This window comes from Macrotis lagotis, chromosome 8, assembly GCF_037893015.1.
Source record: "Macrotis lagotis isolate mMagLag1 chromosome 8, bilby.v1.9.chrom.fasta, whole genome shotgun sequence".
NCBI lineage: Eukaryota > Metazoa > Chordata > Mammalia > Peramelemorphia > Peramelidae > Macrotis > Macrotis lagotis.
In genome coordinates, this window is record NC_133665.1 from 186,041,343 (window position 1) to 186,061,352 (window position 20,010).

At 41.0% G+C, this 20,010-nt stretch overlaps 2 protein-coding genes across 2 annotated transcripts in view; one reads left to right on the forward strand and one right to left on the reverse strand.

Annotated features, from left to right (window-relative positions):
• CACNA2D3 (calcium voltage-gated channel auxiliary subunit alpha2delta 3) overlaps positions 1–20,010 on the reverse strand; it is an 804,577-nt gene that overhangs the window by 138,899 nt on the left and 645,668 nt on the right. The window lies entirely within an intron of this gene.
• Positions 4,526–13,841, forward strand: LRTM1 (leucine rich repeats and transmembrane domains 1). Its single transcript, XM_074199161.1, has 3 exons — positions 4,526–4,787; positions 6,543–7,139; positions 13,337–13,841. Exons 1-3 carry the CDS (start codon positions 4,745–4,747, stop codon positions 13,771–13,773), a joined length of 1,077 nt encoding a protein of 358 aa, XP_074055262.1. The 5' UTR covers positions 4,526–4,744; the 3' UTR covers positions 13,774–13,841.

Genomic DNA, 20,010 nt, shown 5'->3' on the forward strand with positions numbered 1-20,010 from the left:
TGAAGCCTCTCCTGGACCCTGACCTTACCAAACCAGTTAGGCCCTATAAGAAAGAGAGAATGATGGGGGAAGAAGAATGAAGACTGACTGCCCAGGCTTCCAAACCTACCTACCCTACCTTTCTTCACCAGACTGAAGGATGAGGTCACTTTATAAGTCCTATCCAATAGCTAATATACACTTGACTTTGATAATTTTTTTTCACAGGATTATTTCTTTCTCTGATATCTTCTCATTTCTTGTAATTCTTATCTAGGTTTTACCAAAAGTTTTCAACAGATGTTACAAGACTTTCTATTTTCACTTATGTGATTCAGAAAAATCAAGACTATCTGACATTCCATTAATAATAGCAGCTGGCTAGATGGTGCTTCAGGGATGCAATGCATTTTATAAATATTATCTCCTCATGGAGATGACATTCTCCATAGATGACACAGACACCAATTCTATCTCTGTGTCTTCTCTCTGTAAGCAAACCCCTAAGGAAGGCAGAGAAAAGCAAATTCTATAAGAGAATGGTTTATCTTAGATACCTGAAACAACAAAGGTTGATTATGCCTGTGAAGCAATTGATCAACAAGAAATTATTTAGGAGATATATATGTAGTAGTCACTGGGGAATACAAGACTAAATAATGAAATATTTCCTACTTACCAGGAATTCATTCTAGTGGCATATATAGGTAGATTTTAAAAGATAACCCAAGTGAATTTTAAAAACTGAATTAAAATCAAACTAAAATAAATTCAAATAAATATAGTCAAGGTAAAGTAGTTAGATGCAAGGTAGTTGAGGAAGGAGGGAACTGGTGGTTGGAAGAATCAGGAATGGCTTCATGTAGAAGATGATTTCATCATAAAGAAAGAGAGGGATTCTATGAGACAGAGGTAAAGAGTCCAATCCTTGAAGGTAGGGTAGTCACATACTAGGAATTCATGGAGGTCCAAAGATGGGAGATAGATTATTATGTGTGAAGTACTGAGAAAAAGTCAGTTTGACTGTTTAGGATGGGAAATAAGGCCCAATGAGGCTGTAAAGATGGTGTAAGGTCAATTCACACAGGCTGTAAAAGCTAATCAGAGGAATTAATATTATATTTTATCCTAATCACAATAGGAAGGATCTAGAATTGATTAAGTAGGAAGATTCAGATTTTGACTTTGGAAGCTGTATGGTGAATGAATGACTGCAAGGAGAGACAGAAACCAAGACACCCCATCCCACTGGTGTCCCTAGTGTTCAATCAGCTTCATCTACACCTGGCTACGGTGGAGCACTGGACTCAATCAATGTCTCTCCTTCTTCCATCCTCTGCATGCAAGGCCCACACCTGGGGGATGGAATGGCCCCCAGGTGCCTCTGTGGTTCTCAAGATTTGTGGCTCATTCTCAGGATAATCTGGCTGCACTGGATCTCATGTCAAATTCTCCACAAGCTTGTTTTCTCCTCCCCTGATTTACACTATTTGCTGTGGATTAACCTACTCCCCCAGACTCCCACCTGCTAGGTTGCTAACAAGGAAAGCCTTGAAGACTGTATTCTGCTCTCCTGAATTGGAGGCTTTCTTAAAAATCAATAAACAGAGTGGAAGCTGATATTTTCCACACCTCTCAGTCAGCTGTGGGGCTGTGAAGATGGGCCAGCTCTAGAAAAATCACTTGACTGTTCTCATCATGCTTTCATCAAAGATACTTATCAATCATGTAGAACCCATTCTCACAAAGATTCTATAGAAAAGAGAAAGGAGGTATATTGGTCAATGATTTATAATACTTTCTGTATTCATTTTTACTGTCAATCAACAGGGTAAAAATATATTTCTGATCTTTCACACATTTTCTACTTTTTCTTCTTTAAAATATGTTGAGGATTGTTTCCTGAATGTTTTTAATTGCATTATCTTTATACGAATTCCTTCTGTATGCATCCTAGAGACCATTGTGGCATAGTGGATAGAGATAAGACTTCAGTCAGAAAAACCTGAATTCCTGAACCTTCTCTGATGCATACTGTCCTCCATCGGTGTCATTACTTTATTATGGCATTACCTTAGAGGTGAATTCAAAACAAATACTAATAAGGTTTAGCTACTTATATTTACTTCCTCTTACAGGTTTTTTTAAATAAAGCATCCCTCAATTCATGGGAGAGTCTATTTGTTACAGATAAAATATGTTCATTTGAGTGCCAGAGATAGGGGAACATGGCAAGATCTGTATCGTTTGCCATCTGTTTGTTGTCCACTCTCTTGCTTCTTTTATAAACTCTCTCTCAAGATAATCTACTTAGCACAAAATTTAGTTTTCTACCCCTTTGATCTTGGACTGATTGGTGAACATTTTACATCATCTTACCCAGTCTTATGTCTATATGCTAACTTGCTAGAGACATTTCCATACCATGACTTGTAAGTGAACCTTTCCCCTCACACACATACATCTTTTCCAAGCTAGCTCAAAGAATAGTAAACAAATTAAAATTATCATTCAAAATAATTGAAAGTTAATCAATTGTGCTATTACTCTAATCCCCAATCTCTTTGATCTCCCTCTTCAGAAGATATATTTTTTTCTGGACATCATTCTCCTTTATGCAATGCCTTTCTTTATAAGCTTCCCAAGAAGAGTTGACTGTCTTCAGTTTATCCCACCTATATCTTGTTTGTATATAGTCGGTGATATTGCTTTTCCCTTCTTTTTATCCTCAGCTCTTAGGATAGTATCTGACACAAAAAATCCTTGTTGCTCAAAAGGTTGTTTGACTTTCAGAGACTCTTAGTTTTTATATTCGTGTGTCTTCTACTTAGCCCAGCATTTGTACAAGGTTAGTTAAGGACAAATGTTTTTTCATTCATTCATTCATATATTCATTATTCTATTCATTCATTCATTATTTCTGACCTGTTATCCTATAGGAGATGAGCATGAATCCGACAAGATAGACAAGCATCCATGCACAAACACATGAGATTAGAAGAATGGGCATATGCACAATGAATATTATGGGGTACTTGGAGTCAGTAATTATTATTAGCTAAGTGGTCCTGGTAAATCACTTACAGGGTCAGCCTCAGTTTCTATATGTGTAAAATGACTATACTAATAGTAAATTTTTCAGCGTTATTGTGAGGATCATTGGAGATAAGGCATGTAAAGTATATGCAAAACCTGAAGCATTATCTAAATCCTCATCATTATTATCTCAGAAATATTTGGGGGGAACAATCAAAGAATGAATTAGCTCACAAAAATAAAATGATCAGTTTGAATTTGATAAAGTTAAACAGCTTTTGCATGAACAAAGGCAATGTTAACAGTTTCAGAAGAAAAACTAGCAGAGTAAAAAAATAAACATTTTTGTTTGCTTTGTTTTCTATAATTTAAGTACATACATATTTTTATTGAAAATAATATTGGTTATCAATGCAATCGCTTAAATTCATTTAGAAACAATTTATGGTTCAATTAATTTCAAAGATTAAGAGATCATTTGTACTTAAATTCTATCTTCCTTTCCTTCCCTCCCTCCATCCTTCCTTTCTTTTTTCCTCTTTTATTCTTTCCTTCTTCCTTTCTCATCCATTACTACCAATCAGCCCTTAAGTCCCTGGAGATCCATAAGGGCAAGAATGTTAACTTTTGTTGAACCATAGAGATCCCTGGGAAATGTCTGGAGAAAGTAAGAGATTCATTGAAGACTCTAATGAACCGACAGCAAATGTCTTGCAGACCCTGAGCAGCCCATTCACTGGGACTCACATCCCTGGTCGGAAGGGTCCTTGTCATTTTAATTAGGGCACAGACATAGGTCACTGATTTCTGATCCTGGCCATGGGTGTCTTAACTCTTTTTATAAGTGAAAACTGAGCCCTCAGCATCATGGAAGTCAGAAAACTGGAGAAACAGTTAAAAGTCACACCCAGAGGAAAGACAATGCAGCTGGAATGGAGAATGTTGCCCAGGAGAAGCAGGCTGGGGTGGGGTGGGGGGCATCAAGGAGACTTGCTGGGTGAGCCCAGGAGAATGTGCTGTCATTTCAATGCCAGGGTATCAAGGGTTGGCAGCCCACCCAGCAAGCAAACGTCCCAGAAGGCTGTGTCATCACTGGCTAGGATAAGTTGTCCCTATATGCCACAGCCCGCTGCCTCTGAGCCTGGCCCTCCAGATAGGCAGCTCATGGGGGTGAATAAGGCAGCAGAATGGAGAAATTAGGCAGGATTAGGAAGGTGCTTTTATTTTGGTGCCTTGGACTTCAAGCAGATTAAATAATCAAAAAAACCCAGGCTGCTGGGTCACGGCTTGAAGGCTACAGCTGTTCCCCTAGCTCTGACAGACACTCTTTATATGGGTTCTGGTGAGTGAACGACCAAGTCAGGGGAGGTCTTGGTGAGCCATACGGCTGAAACAGGGAGAGAGAGGGAGAGGGAGAGGGAGAGGGAGAGGGAGAGGGAGGGGAGGGAGAGGGAGAGGGAGAGGGAGAGGGAGAGAGAGAGAGAGAGAGAGAGAGAGAGAGAGCGAGAGAGAGAGAGAGAGCACATTGAGATCTCCCACTGGACATTAGATGGAGACCCTGGGAAGAATCATTTTAGTAATCGATCTTGAGGAAGTCGTCATCATGTCTCCATCCAAGAGTAAGCAAGGCAAAGCAAAGGTGGATTAGGAGAAAGAAAAGGAAAAAAAATACCAAAGAGAAACTTTCTGCTGTGAGGTGGGCTTATTACTTTTCCATTGATTAAGTTGGATGACATATCACAAGCCAAGCTTCAAAGGCACAGCCATGAAAGGTGAGATCTTAATTCATCATCTCATAGTAAATTCCTTATATTTTTGGATAGATTTTGGGCATCTTTGTAAATTGGGGAGGTCCTTATAAGAACCATCTTTTAAAGAAGTCTTTCTGTCTACCCTACTGAAGCAGATGAAAACATGTTTATTTACCTCAAGACTCCTGGGAAGGGGAAAAAATAGTTCAAACCAGAGATGTTTAATTGGTCTGTCACAGGCCATTTCTTTTTTTTTCTTTTAATGGGGAGCTAAGGGGTGGTGTTCCCATGTACTGTGTTTTTTTTTCCTTTTTGTCTTCAGGATAAGAGTTAGGAAGAGATGTCTAAACTGAACATAATCACAGAAAGGCAAGCCTTTCATTAATAGATTAGTGTGCTCTGTTGAAAGCACATTCTCCAGTTTAAGGTCTGATTTCCTGTTGCAAATTAATGTTTGAGCTCCACAGTCAACACTCTGGGTGCCCTGTAATTTCCAAGACTCTTAAAATAGAGATTGACGGAGAGATCTTTGTCTTTGAAACAGGTCACTTAGCTTATTTACAGAATCACAGAAACAACTTGAGGTGAATGCTTTGGGGTGGAGTGGCATGGGGGTGGTGCATGTTCAAAGGCCATTCAACCAAAATATATCAAGTGGGATCTTCCTGCCAGAATTGCTCCATCTCTTCATTATCTCACTATGTGCACATTAGACAGGATTATTAAAAAAAAAAAGCAGAAAAAGAACAACCTTAAGTGTGTTTAATAGAAACATGGTATTATTCTCTGAGTCAAAGGCAAAGGAAACATTGTCAAGAGCTTTTCTTGCAAGTAGATAATACTTTTAAGCTTTCAACACAACAGTGCTGACTGGCGAATCCCTCAAGAGGACTAAGAATGCGATGTCACCATCATTTGCCATTGTTCAAACCTTGGGCAAAAAAGGGGGTACAGAATGGACCAATAACTGGAAAGTGAAAGAGATCTTAATCATCCTAGGAAGGGAATGAAGCCTTGGATGAGCTTTTGTTAGAGAACCAAACTCATCTCCAATTCCTCTGATCTCAGGCAATTTTACAAAATAAAGTTCAAGGATTTGGTGCAAAACAACTTGAGCTCAATTTCAAGGTTAGGCATTGAATATTGACATTCTGGAAAGTTCTGTTAAAATGAAGAGGAATACAATATAACGACCAGTTTTATACTTAAACAGAGATAAGAGATATACATTTTTTTTTCCTTTTTGGAGAGGGACTATGTTTTAAAAATATGACATATGCAGTCAGCTGTAGACACTGGGTCCATTTGCTTACCTATTTTATCTTTGTTGCAAAGAAAGGTTCATGAGAGAGTGGGTGTATTTGGAAAAGTTTGTGATGTGAAAACAAAAGAAGCAGCAAATTTTAAAAACATGAAAGGAATCAGCTTTGAGGTTTAGTTAAATGATAGCTAATGGAAGACAGTAGTCTAAAAAATTTTAAATGGAAGAAAACTAACAGCTTCCCCTTTCAATATGATGCTTAGGAATTCCAAACTTTTGAACACCCAGCAAGGGAAAAGCAAAACAAAACAAAGACAAATCCTTAGCTTCAAATTTGTAATAGTGGCTCATCTCCAAGCTCTCCTCGAGGATCCCCTCAAGAAGGCTTCATAGGTTTGTCTGATTGTATTTCATGGGAGATGTTATCCAATCCTGTGTTATATTATCAATTCATTCCCAAGTGGAGATGGTTGGTTTCCATGGGCTTTATCTTGAACCCCTTCCCTTTCATGCAGGTGACTGGCTCTGGCTCTCCGGTGTCCTACTGCTGCTCCATGGGGTGGGCAGCTGTCCAGAACAGTGTCTTTGTCATGCACCTACAAAGGCTGTTGACTGCAGCAGGCAAGGTTTGAAGGGAATCCCTTCAGAAATGCCTCCTGGCACCCAGATCCTCCATCTACAGCACAACCAGATTGGAGACATCCCCACTTCTGCCTTCATCAGGACACCCTTTCTGCGGACATTAGATCTCTCCAACAATGCCCTATTCACCCTGGCTCCTGGAGCATTTGTGGGCCTTGCCCACTTACGGGTCTTAAACCTAACACAGAACTTCCTTCATTCCCTAGAAAGCCAAGTTTTCCAGTCCCTGCCTCAACTGCAGGAATTGGATCTGTCCCTGAACAACATAGAGGAGCTGCCCAAGTTTAAGGGTGAGACCCTGAGCCACCTAAGTCGGCTCATCATACAGAGGAACCAATTACAGCAGGTCCCCAGGGCTCACCTAGCATCCCTCCCCAGCCTGAGAACTTTATTCTTCAAAGACAACCTCTGGAAATGCACTTGTCACCTGTTGGATCTTAAACTGTGGCTGGAGAGCTTTGTATATAAAGGTCAGTAACATGTATACTGAAACCCCATCTGTCCTCAAGCCTGCTGGGAAGGGTGGGATTGTTCTGCCCTTGAGAAAGGGCTGTGAGGGTGGACAGCCCAGGGCTACTTTGTGCACCTGGGCCAATGACATTACAGGTACAGGGAAGAGAGGATAGGAGACCCCTGGGGAAATGGGGATATATTTGTACATCAATTGGCAAATGAGGTTTATTAAAGAATCGTAGACAGAGCAGGAATGGGGCTCAGGAGTCAACCAATTTACCCACTATCACTACCTTTTACAGAGGAGGACATAAAGGTCTTGAGAAAGGAAATAACTTGCCAAGGAAAAACTGGACCCAGTGGGCTTTGTCTCTTACCACAAACACACATGTGCAATACATATATGCACATATATATGTATAAACACATGGACCTATTCAGACATACCCATTTGTAAGGGAGGCTCAATGTATTAATTGCATGAGTGATAAAGTTTCCCCTTTTGCTGTCTCCTTAGTGCTCAGGAGCAGGGATTTTTCTTATGATTTCAATGGAATCTATGGCCATCTTTTTAAATGGAGAGAGAAGCATCACGGTCCAGGTCTAGAAGGATATCATCAGAAAGATGATGTCCAACCTTTGACACAGACTTAACTTCTGTGCTCCCAGTCAACTCCTATCAATTTGCAGAACAGTTACTGATCCACATGGTATAAGAGATTTCCCCACCCTGATGAAATCAGTCTCCATCTCCCCTTTAAAAAAAGAGAGAGAGAAAGAAGAGAGGAGGGAGGGGGAGGTAAAAGAGGGAAGGAACAAAAAAGAAGGAAAGAGATTTAGGGAAGAAAAGAGAATGAAAGAAGCAGAGTAGCAAAGAGAGAGAAAATAAAAGCCAGAGAGAGAGGAGGGAAGGAAGAATGGAAGGAAGAAAGGAAGGATGGGAAAAAAAGAAGGAAAGATGGAAATAAGGGAGGAAGGGAGGAGAATTTCTGAACCATTAGAGCTGTCCAAAAGAGACATGGTCAGTGAGTTCCCACTCACTAGAGATGGTCAAGCAAAGGCTTATTGTCCAGTTTTCAGGGATGTCTTCTATAGAAAAGATTCTTGAGTTGAGGTTTAGGCAAGATGGCCTTGGGGTTTCCCTCTCATTTAACTTGATGAGTGGGTGAAGTTGTTTATTTTCTCAAATCCAAAGTTAAGTTTCTTCATTTGTAAAAGATCAGGAAGTTTGAATAAATCAAATGCTTCTCAATAGCAATAGTCTGGAACTAAATGCTTTCCCTCTTTGATCATTTCGTTGATTCAGCCTTCAGTAGCACACCCTTTCTCTGGACCTTAGATCTTCTAACAATGCCTATTCCTCCTGGTTCCTGGAGCATTCATGGGCCTTGGCCACTCACAAGTCTTAAACCTAACACAGAACTTCCTTTATTCCCTGGAAAGTCAAGTTTTCCCATGCCTGCCTCAATTGCCGGAGTTGGATCTGTCCCTCAACAACATAGAGGAGTTTCCCAAGTTTGTAAAAAATCAGGAAGTTTGAATAAATCAAATGTTTGTCCAGTAGCCTAGAAATAAATGCTTTCCCTCCTTGATCAGTTCATTGATCTCCAACTCTATTCTCCTATGTAGTCCTTCAGTATATTCATCAAAGAAAGGCAGATAAACAGTCAGACCTGTACATGAGAGGTAGTGGGATGGGATGGAGAAACAGCTGCCCTTGAAGTCAGGGAGATGAATTCAAGTCTTCGTGTTGGCTTGACAAGTCCCTCAACCTCTAGGCTTCCAGAACAATCCTTTCAGCTAAGACTAGAAGTTGCAGTGAAGCTGGAAAGAGTCCCTTGCCCGGGAAGTCTCCATGCTGATGGAGTAACAACTCTCCCTCCTAGTGTCTATGTATATAGACTATGCTTGTGATTTTAAATGGGAAAGTGATAGCATTGGGAGGCTGTGGAACACCTCGGTAGACTGTTGGGACTCAGAGCTGCAGAGTCTACCATGCGTCTAGCAGATTTGCTTTCTAATGTCAGAAGGACAAGGAGGTAAACGTTCTTCCTAGTCAGCTATATAGTTATTGCATTTGAAAGCAATCTGCCAACAAGTCGTCTTTGTAGGTGGTGTTGTCATTGTTGATGGTAATAAAAAGCCATCTAACATTTATGAACTAAGGGTTTTGAGTGAAATCCTGTTTCACCAAATCAGAATTGCTGTAGCATGTTGGAATCATTGGAAAGAACATTAATGAGAACCTGAGAACCTGAATATACATCTGTTTTCCCAAAGATGCTGGGAGTAATTTCCTTGGGTCTCATTTTACTCTTCTGCAAAGGAGAGAGCTAGATCTTCTAGAAGATTCCCAATCTAAATCCATACATAATACATTAGGGTGAACTCACTCAAAGCTCCATAATAAAAATAGGAGATGTATTCTGGAAACTGACTTTATTGTAAACAACAATGACCAAAACAACCCACCTTGGTTCCTAGGAACATAGGAGGGATGGAGACATTCCTGGATGTCCTAGGGATAACTCACTTACCAACAAATATAAGTGAAAAGGCATGTGCTTTAGGGATTGAGTAGAAGACCAGGTGTAGTAGATGGAGCACAAGGTTTGGAATCAAATAACCTGGGCTCACCTCCTTACTCAACATTTGCTACTGTTGAGTTTTGGTCAGTTCTCTATCTTCTCTAGTCGAGTTTCCTCTTCTGTAAAATGAGGGAGATGAACTCTGGAACCTAGGAGATCATTTAAGTCCCTATTAAGTCTATGGTCCCCTTATGGAGTGACAGGAAGAGAAGGAAGAAGACTTTTGAGAGTTTCAAGACCACTGTAAAGCTGCAACCAAGGTGAGGTGACCAGGGCTCTGCTCTAAGACATACCATTTAAAGAGTACCAACAGTGTCCCTTTATTTCACTTGTTCCTGTATGAAGCCATATCCCTGGTCCCTAGATGTTTCCAATCCATTATGATAGAAAGCTTACAGTGCTGTGAAAGATGCTTCTCTCCCCACAAACCCGACCTCCCCACAATTCCTACTTGAATGTTCCAGTTCAATATAGTTATGAGTCACCTTCACTAGTTTCAAGGGGAGCACCTGGTCCCAGGCTTCATTCATGTCTTTGTCAAGCCAAATCATCAACCTGGCTCTGGGATCTGAGCCTCTTCTCTTCTCTCATTCTGAGCAACAGGAATTCTGGGATGGGGAAAATGCAGGTTAATACAACTGCACTGGACCTGGTGGAACTGGGACATCTACCCTACAAAATATCAAATTGGGAATTCAAGCAAAATGATAGAACAGAATTCTAAGTTGGAGCCTTCTGTCATAGAAGTTATGATTCTTGCAGGACTATTTAAATTTAGGGACAATTGAACAAAATCTTTACCTATCACAGAAGTTTGTCATGCAAGGAAACTGAGGGATCACCGCTAACTTTTGTTTCTCATGTCATTACAAAAATAAGGAGACTTTGGAATTTTGATTTTGATATTCTCAATACATCTTCTGGGACCCTGGGGTCCAGTGGACTTCTGCTAGGAGAGGCATAGTATTCCACTCAACTGTCAGTTACCGAGTTTCTCTGGGTCAATTGGAATCTCTACAAATCTCCATCTAAGGCTTAGTACAAGCTACATCTGCAATTATCAGTGTTAGCCAGCCCAGATCAAGATAATCTGGTGGTTGGACCACCTGCTTTGATGGCACAGATATGCAAGAAAGGGGGAGGGGAGAGAAAGGAAAGGAGGGGAAGAGAGAAGGGGAGGGAAGAGAAGAGAGTGAAAGAGGGAGAAAAGAGAAAGGGGGAAAGAAAGGAAGTGGAGAAGAGGAGGGGATAGGAAGGAATAGGGAGAAAAGAGGAAAAAGAAAAGATCAAAAAGGGGATGGAGAAGAGAAGAAGTCGGAAAGGAGAGAGGTTTAGATCAGATGAGACAGAACAAGTGAGCGGGGAGAGAGATAAAGTGAGTCAGGGGGAGATAAGAGGAAGGGAAGGGGGGAGAAGAGGACAAGGGAAAGATAAACAAGCAAAAGCCTGAAAAAAAAGGAGAATAATAGAATCACAATATTTTACATTTCAGGTAGTGAACTATGTCTTTGGTTGATGTGCCTTCCCTGACATGACCTGGCTGGCTAGTACTATGAAAATTCAGTACTGCTTTAGGATTTAAGTTCACTGGTTCATCTTGGGAGGCAAGAGGGCATGGGGGAAAATGGGGTGGAACAAGAGAGAGAAACCGAGCATACACAAGTCATGAGACCAGTTGAAGGCCAGATTGGGGTGCCAATTGACTTCACTAATAATTGGGAACAATATGAATAATAACAAGAAAAATAATAGATCACAGGAGGTTCAAACTAGAAAGGACCTTAATGAAGTTAAGGTACGAGGCTTGCTCAGGGACCCAAAGCAGGGGATAGGGTCTGAACTCAGATTTAGCTCTTCTGTGATTGAGTCCATTAGGCTAGGGTTAGAGTCAGCCACCATATTGCATAATCATTCTAATCTACCTAATGTTCTGGATAAACTTCAAGCGATAGAAGGGGTGGAAAGCATAGTAAAAACTATCACTTTTTGACTCTCACCATTTCTATGATTTTTTAAAAAAGTTCACAGATAAGACTGAATAATTTATCTAACCAAATAATCAGAAATTCCTTTATGTCTTCAACCTTGTCCTACAGTGGGAACCACAAACATCAGCATAGATCTAGAACCTCCCAGACTTAGGTGATAAGTCCTAAGGGAAATCTGGAACTTTGTAGAGATAAGTGATTTACCCAGGGTCCAATAACTTGTAAAAATGGGAGACAAGACTTGAACAAGGAGAGTGCCAGATCAGGGGTCACAGGACTAGGACTCAAAAGGAATTTGGGGGCCATCTAGTTCAACCAATTCCTTTTGGAAATGAGGAAACTCATGCTCAGAGAAGAACCGAGGTCACACACAGTCAGTTGACAAAACCAGGATCCTAGCCAATGCTGTTTAGTACACAAGTCAATCTTTTCAATTTGGGGAGTTATTTTGGGGTGGCTGTGTTTTGCTTTTCTTCTATACTATGCTTTTTAATTTTGGTGCTGAAAACATTGGCGTGTCTTGAATTGACAGATTAATAATGATGATGATGATGATGATAATAATGAAAATTTATACCTGGAACTAATATGAGGTCAGAAGGCTCTTGGTTAAAGAGGTAGCTTTTCTTTTCTCCATTTAAATTCTTTAAAAGTACTGGCAGCTATATGTGTGTGTGTGTGTGTGTGAGGCCATAACCCTGGTCCCTAGAAGATTGTAGAGAGCACATAATGTCAAACAGTGAGCAGTGTTTAAATGCCAGCCTTGGAGTTTTTAAGATCTGATTTCAAATCCTGGAACATCCCCTTCCTAACTCTGATGCTAAGCTTCTGCCTACTTTAATTTCCTTATCTGTAAAATGAAGGCCAGAAAACAACCTGCCTCCTAGGGTTATTGTGAGGATTGCAACAGATCTGCATCATTTAAAGGACTATCTAAAAGCTAGCAATTACTATTACTAAATTTTGTTCAAAAACATTATTCTGTGGTGTTGAGACATTGAGGTAATTGCTTGGCACTAAGACATAATCCTTTTCACAAATTCACTGACCCTTGTCTGTGATCAAATTCTTTTATTCTTGCCCATTTCTAAGGTCAAGGTTAAGTTTGGAACGAGTAAATAAGAATTCTTGGGGAAAGTGATTGTTCATTGAAGGGTTCATGTTTTCCAAATTCAGAAATACTCAAGTCATAACAGAAAAAGGCAAATCTTTTTCACTTGACCAAATTGGATAAATTTCAATTGACTTCTACTTGTTTTTGCATATTGGCCCCGGTTGAATTCAATGATTTAGCAACCATTGGAGGTTGCAATACGCTCTCTTGTTCACCTCCCACCTTTGAAAATCTGGACCTTCTTTGAAAGTTGGACTCAAAGAGCTCCTTCTCCAGGAGACCTCACCCAATCCATCTTCTGTCCCAGTTACTGGCCTGTTCCCACCTCCCCACCCCCATAAAAAGTATTTGTTTTCCTGCTGCTTAAGTGGATATCTCCTGTGAGCTACTTAAGGAAAAGCCATTTCCTTTTTGTGTATCCACAGTGTCTCATACAATTCCTAACAATTCCTAGCAACTCATAATAATAATTGATTACTGGATGAATGATTTCCAAAACTATGCTCATTCTTTGATTTTTAAAGGTGGAATTACTGATGGAGTTATCTGTTCAGCCCCAAACATCTGGAAAGGGAAAGATCTCCTTAAAATTCCATATGAACTCTACAATCCATGCCATCCTCTCCTTGGGAAGGAGGAGGCCAACCAAACACAGCCATCGGGCACTGCCCAACAGGATCCTCCACTGCCCGGACAGCCCCAAGAACAGGTAGTCAAAAGCCCATCAAACTGTGAATTCAAACCAAAGGCCCGGCCAGTCAATCTCCGCCATGCCATCACCACAGTGGTTATCACGGGAGTTGTTTGTGGAATTGTGTGTCTGATGATGTTGGTTGCTGCTGTTTATGGTTGCACCTATGCAGCAATTATGGCTAAAGGACACAGAGAACCTTCAAGCCACACCAATGAGCCAAGAAGACCTGAAGAAGAAAAGGGGCCACAGGATCCTTCCCTGGCTTAATCTGCTTGGGGGAATGATTTCATCCAAGTCAGAACCATCATTTGAGGGAAAAGAGAAGTGTCTGAGGGAGCTGGGGGGGGGGGGCTGTCCACTATTACTGTCTTTTTTTAATTTAAAAATAGACTGTACTTTTTTTTAATCCTGTGAAGTAATTCATGTTTCATTTTTTTTTAAATGCTATAGGCAAAATAAAGACATTATTTATGCTCTATGCATGCAAAGATGGTGAAATTATTCTATCATAATTGAGGCCAGAGCCATAGAAAATGAAGAAAAAAAATTTTCCTTTGTCCTTCCTTCACTTCATTCTGCTCCACTCATTGTCCAAACCCAATGATTTAATATGCACAATAAATTCCTGGTGTGGAAACTTCCTTCACCAAATGCATATTGGCAAATCATCTGGGAATTTTATTCTTCAGAGAACTTCAAAGGACAATGAAAATTTAAGCGTCTTGTCCGAGGTCACAGAAACACTATGATTCATAGGCCAGGTCTTCTTTATGACACGAAATTGCCTCTCATGGCAATGGTGCCTCTCATGACTCTCACATGTCCTTCATCAAGACCCTTACCTATATTACATCATAGAATTCTGGGAGATAGTTATTACAGCAATGATTTTAGCCATTTTGTAGATAAGGAAACTAAGGCTCAATTAGGTTGCCTCAGGTTCTTCCTGGCTTTAAGCCCCAAACCCTATTCGTTGCACCACACTGTCTCTCAGTATGTAGGTAGACACACCTTTACTTAGAGGCATTCTGGTAGAGTTCTAATGGAAATACTGACTCTTCTGTTTTGTGTTATGAGTCTAGGTAATGGAAGGCATGTGATTATATCTCCAACCTCCAGGTCTTAGCATGGACCACCCCACCATGCTTGGAAAGTGCTTCCTCCTCACCTCTGCCTCAGTCAGAATCCCTACTTTCCTTGAAGGCTCCAATGCCATCTTTTATGTGAAGCCTTTCCTGAACTCCCCAGTCAAAGATGCTTCAACCTAGACTTACACTGTATTGACTTCAAATCCATTCCAAAGAGACCATCTGTCGATTTACACATTATCCTCCCCTGACTAGACTAGGAGTTTCTTGAGAGTAGAAGTTTTTGGTAGCTTCTGGACATAATAGCTAGGACTGTGCTGAATACAAAATAGACACATAATTAAGGCCTAATGAATGAATAAAGGCAATAGCAAATGAGTAAAAAACAATTTTAAGGGACCGGATAAGAGGCTGGTGATCCAAGGGGACTTAGGTTACTTCTGCCATTCAAGTGCATGGCAGATTGGTGACATGCTTTTTGATATGGCTAACGTTATGTATTCAATGGAAGCATCTGGGAGATGGGAATGTCATCGCTTGCCACAAGAGTCAGATTAAATTTAATGTTCCAAATCAGAAAACCATTTGGGGTTTTCTGGGCCACAGAGGAAGAGGAGGGCTCCCTGTTTGGATAATGGGCCCTGGGCCCAGAGTTTGGGGAAGTGATCTGATGCACGGATAAATGGCGTGTAAACAAACACCAAGGAAAACACAGCCAGGATTCTGGGCCAGCCAGTTCAGAGAGGCCAGATTCACGGGGTGATTAAAACCTTCCATTCTGAACCCTCCCAGCAGGAATGCATTGAGGGCGGGTGGGGAAGGAGATAATGACTTTTGTGTATCTGGATCCCCACAGAGTCCCTGGGCTTGTTCCGCCACACCCACACATAAACACACACAGAACAATCCTTGCACCCACTAATGAAAGACAGCCGTCACCCAGCAGCCCAACCTCCCATCAACCCCATCAGGGGGGACCCAGTAGAAGGCAGCATCTGGCCCCTGCCACCCAGAAATGCCTTTCAACACTCGGGGAAAGGAGGGGCCATGGAGAACCCAATGGGCCCTTGACACGGCCCAGGAAACCCTTTCCCCTTCACACGGGCATCGAGAAATCCAGGTGTACTACTTGGAGTAGCCTTCTAGCATGGCCACAGTCCGGAAAAGAGCCATGCAAATTGAATTTGGGCAAATTGAATCATCATTTTCAGTTCACTGGGGGAGCTTGATATTTAAAGAAACCCTTCATGGAATCCTGCTGTAATGGGGTCTAATTGCCTCCAGATTTATTATCTGCTTTGCAAGCCTGGCTTTTCACATCTTAGGTTTCCACTTGAAGAGGAGGCCTTTCTGGCCTCTTTGATTCACTGTCCACCTGACCACTAGGAGTGATTCACCTGTTAACATCATCAACCCTTTGCAGATCAATGTTGCCAACATTTCTCTCAAGCATTAAGGGTGATAAAGGGATTTCTCCACTCTCTTTTTTGAACCTAACAATAACTGGATAGGTATTATTACTACTACTATTTTGCATATTTAAATAAATGGATATTGGGATCACGGATTTAGAGATGGAAGGATTTCTCTAACTTCCTCCCTTTTTTATAGCTAAAAGAAACGGAGACTGTATTGGTGATGCGGCTTGTCCAGGGTTACACAGTTATCAAAGAATAGAAGCAGCATTTGAACCCAGGTTTCCCTGACTCCAAGTCCACCAGATAGAAGGAGGGCATGGATACTTCATATTTATAATGAGTCAATGGTGGTGTGGTCTCTGGATTTTCTTTCAGTTTGAAAACTTTGATTTTACAATCATGCAATGAACTAAAACATTTGGGATTTATGAAGGATGCCCTAGTGTGCTTCTCAAGGAGGGAAGAAAAGGGCACTTACCAGTGACCTGCCTTCAGACTCTTTAGGAAATGAAGTGAATGGAAAAGACTGATTTTCTACCCTCTACACAACTAAAGACTCAACAAAGACCATCCAAGGCAGCACGTGTTGGCCACCTTCCTGTCTCTAGAGAAGCCTCTCTGCTGATGGGTAACTTCAGAAGTTCTAGGGAAGCTTGGCAGGCTAGAGTAGGAATGGGGACTTCACCCCAAACCCTAGCTCCCTCATTCCAACTTCCTTTTTCAGATATCACATACTGTTCACCCTTATGCAATCTATTTCCTGCCCAAAATTTATGGTTCCTAGAATAATCCATTTCCTGTTTCCTCGCCATTCTATAGGCTGTGCCTCTTGCCTGAAATGCTTGGAATCCATGCTTCTAGGACTGTTTCCTGATTTTTCCTATTTCCTTTTTTCTCCTAAGGAGAGAAGAGGAGAAAAGAGGTGAGGAGCAGACAGGTAGGAAGAGGAAAGGAGAAGGGAGGAGAGAAAAGGAGAAGACAGATGAGGAGAAGACAGGTGGGGAGAGGAGAGAAGAAGAGAAAAGAAGAGAGCAGAGAAGAGAGGTGGGGAGAGGAGAGGGAAAGAAAAGGGAGAAGATAGGAGAAGAGAGCAGAAGAGAAGCTAGGTGAAGAGAGGAGAGAAACAACAACATCATCATCATCAATCAAACTCAAAAACAGGCTCTGATCTCAAGGAGCTTTTTATTTCTCTTAAGGAAAATGACATTTACTAAGTGTCTAAGTTAATAAGGTATTCTAACTCAAGAGGCCAGGTGGTATGGAACAATCTTACAAATTTGCACAGATGCACATCTTCTTCCATCTGTCTTTCACAGCAACCTCAAAGAGTAGTTGCGCAATGGGGATGTTGACGAGATAGAACAACAGCCTTTTCTGCAACCTTCTCTAGATACTTAGATCAATGCTCTGTCCACTTAGCCTGGTCAGCTTGAGAAATTGTCTCTGGAAAAGGAAAGCCATGTTTGCAGAGTCTTCAGTGAGAATTTCCATCCATTATTCTTGGCCACTGGCAGATCGCAAGGATTCATTTCCAAAAGCTTCCAAAATTATTTTCAGCTGCTTATTGCATGCTATGATATTTACCAGCTCTCTTATACAAAGGACCTTCCATCTTGGAACTTGGCCCTGGGGATTGACTGCTTCAGAAAACAGGGACACAGTTGACATATCGGGAGAAAAGCTAACAGAAGCAAAAATATGAATCATTCAAGGCAGAGCATTGGGGTTCTGCTCCTGGAGATAGAACCTCAACTAGGGCTCTGCTCATGATGGAAAGTTCCATCATAAAGTCACTTCTTCCATTCAGTCCCAACTTTGTCTTGAGGATCTTCTTCTCTTTCTCTTTCTTCTCTTTTCTTTCTCTTCTCTCTTGCCTTCTCCTTTCCTCTTTTTGTCATTCTATCCTTCCTTTTCTTATTTTTTCTTTTTCCTCTCCTTGCCTTCTTTCCCCTTTCCTTTTTTCTCATTTCCTTCTTCTATCCTCTTCCCTTCCTTTACATTCCTTTTCCCTCCCCTCTCTACCCTCTTCTTCTGTCTAACTCTTGATCACTCACCTCAAGCCATTCTATACCCCTACCCTTACAGTCACTTTCTCAGAGACTGCCCAGATCTTTAGTTGTGTGTCTGAATAGCTTTTTATTTGGGAAACTATCCTGAACACTGTGGCGAGGGCCTGTCTCCTTCAGTTGGGTGTCTGAACAGAGAAAATCCTAGAAGACGCCGGGTTGCTTTTTTTTTTTCCTTCCTCTATGGAAAGGAGGGGGTGCAAATATCCTTCTGAAAATGGAGAGCAATTTCAGGCCAGGATTTCCTCTTAAAAGCTTGTGAAAATGAAACCTCATTGCCCCAAGTGGTCCAACTTACCCCCAGAAACCAGATACCATCCTCTTGGATATCAAAGGAAGGGGCTAAATTGCATTCTACATAGCTTATCTATCGTTGGAATTAACATAATTACATACCAGCTGTTATAAATCGGTAATTATCTGTTACAGGTCAGGAAAGGATTGTTTCCAATTTGGTTAAAAAAAAAAAACACCAACCAATTCAGTAAGGAATTAGACAGAAAACATGTCGGTGAAAGAGATTTCATAATCCATGGTGTGTTAGGATGGTGTGATCTACATTCACAAATGAGCTCCTTGCACCCTTGGCTCCCTTCTCCATTTGTTCTTGACAAGGAATTGGTCTTTTATTTTTTTAATCTCTGTAGCAGAAAGACCTCTGGCAAGGCAGCCAAAGACCTGTAGTCTGGCAACCAATCAGTAAACATTTATGAAGTGCCTACTGTATGTAATTCCCCCAAATAAGAAGGAAATTGGCAAAGACCAAAATGAATTAATCCCAACTCCTTGCTCACAGGGAATATACCATTATACTCCATGCTTCAGATCTGTGAGAATTAGCTGTGACATTTTGGGCAAGTGGGTTGTCGTTCGTGGGCTTCAGTGTCTTCTGCTCGCAGATGAGGGGGCAGTTTACTGTAATGCTGCCTAAGGTCCTTTCTAGTTCTGTGGGGTTGGACATCATCAGGACTTGGATTCAGCATCCAGTCTGCCCACATATACCCAGATGCACACATACACACAATTCACAGTTGTTTTTTGGATCCTAGGCAGGCCCTCACTTAGCATCATTCATAGAAAATTCATATTTTTTCATATATACAAATATATATGTGTGTGTCTGTATGTATGTCTTACTCAAGTGGGGTCAATGGGATATTTGCCCAGAAAAAGCCACACCCCACTTCCCAACTCTAAGTTCTTTCTCATGGACCTGGAGGGGTGGGGTGGGAGAACAAATTTCAAAAAAATACACACACACACACACACACACACACACACACACACACACAGAAGGAAAAAAAAAGAAACTAAACTCTGTTTTCCCCTAAAGCATGTGAGGGCTTTTCCAAAGGCTTTACTAAGCATGATGCTGATTATACTGTTCAGTGGTTTATAAACTTGAGCAAGGATTAAGTAAATCACCGTCCTGACTGACAATGAGAACATATATTTTTAGCCAGTTTAGAACCTTCTATTGGTATTTCAGGGAAACCACATATTCAAACGCCAGAGGCACAAATAGGGGCAAAAAGCTCTCCATACACATAGCTTTAGCTTATTTTATTTTTGCCTAGTTGCAACATCCATTTAAACGGGTTCTTATTTAAGTAATCCTCCCAGTTCACTCTATGAGATAAGACGTTATTAGAAACTCATGTGGGTACAAATCAATAGTGTTGTTGTTGATGTTGGAGGGTTTTTGACTAATAATTACGGATCCTATTTCCATTTAAAAAAAATTAGGGGAGAGGGTTAAGCGGGAGTGTGCCCCGACATGTTATTTCATTGGTGTGAGGAAATTCCCAGCATGAGAATCTTCTTCCACTGATCCTTAGCAGCTAGTCATCGATAATTTCTTGTCTTAAACATTTATTAATAATAAATGGCTTTGGACTGAGGTTTGAAAGCTTGTGAATTACTCAGTGAACA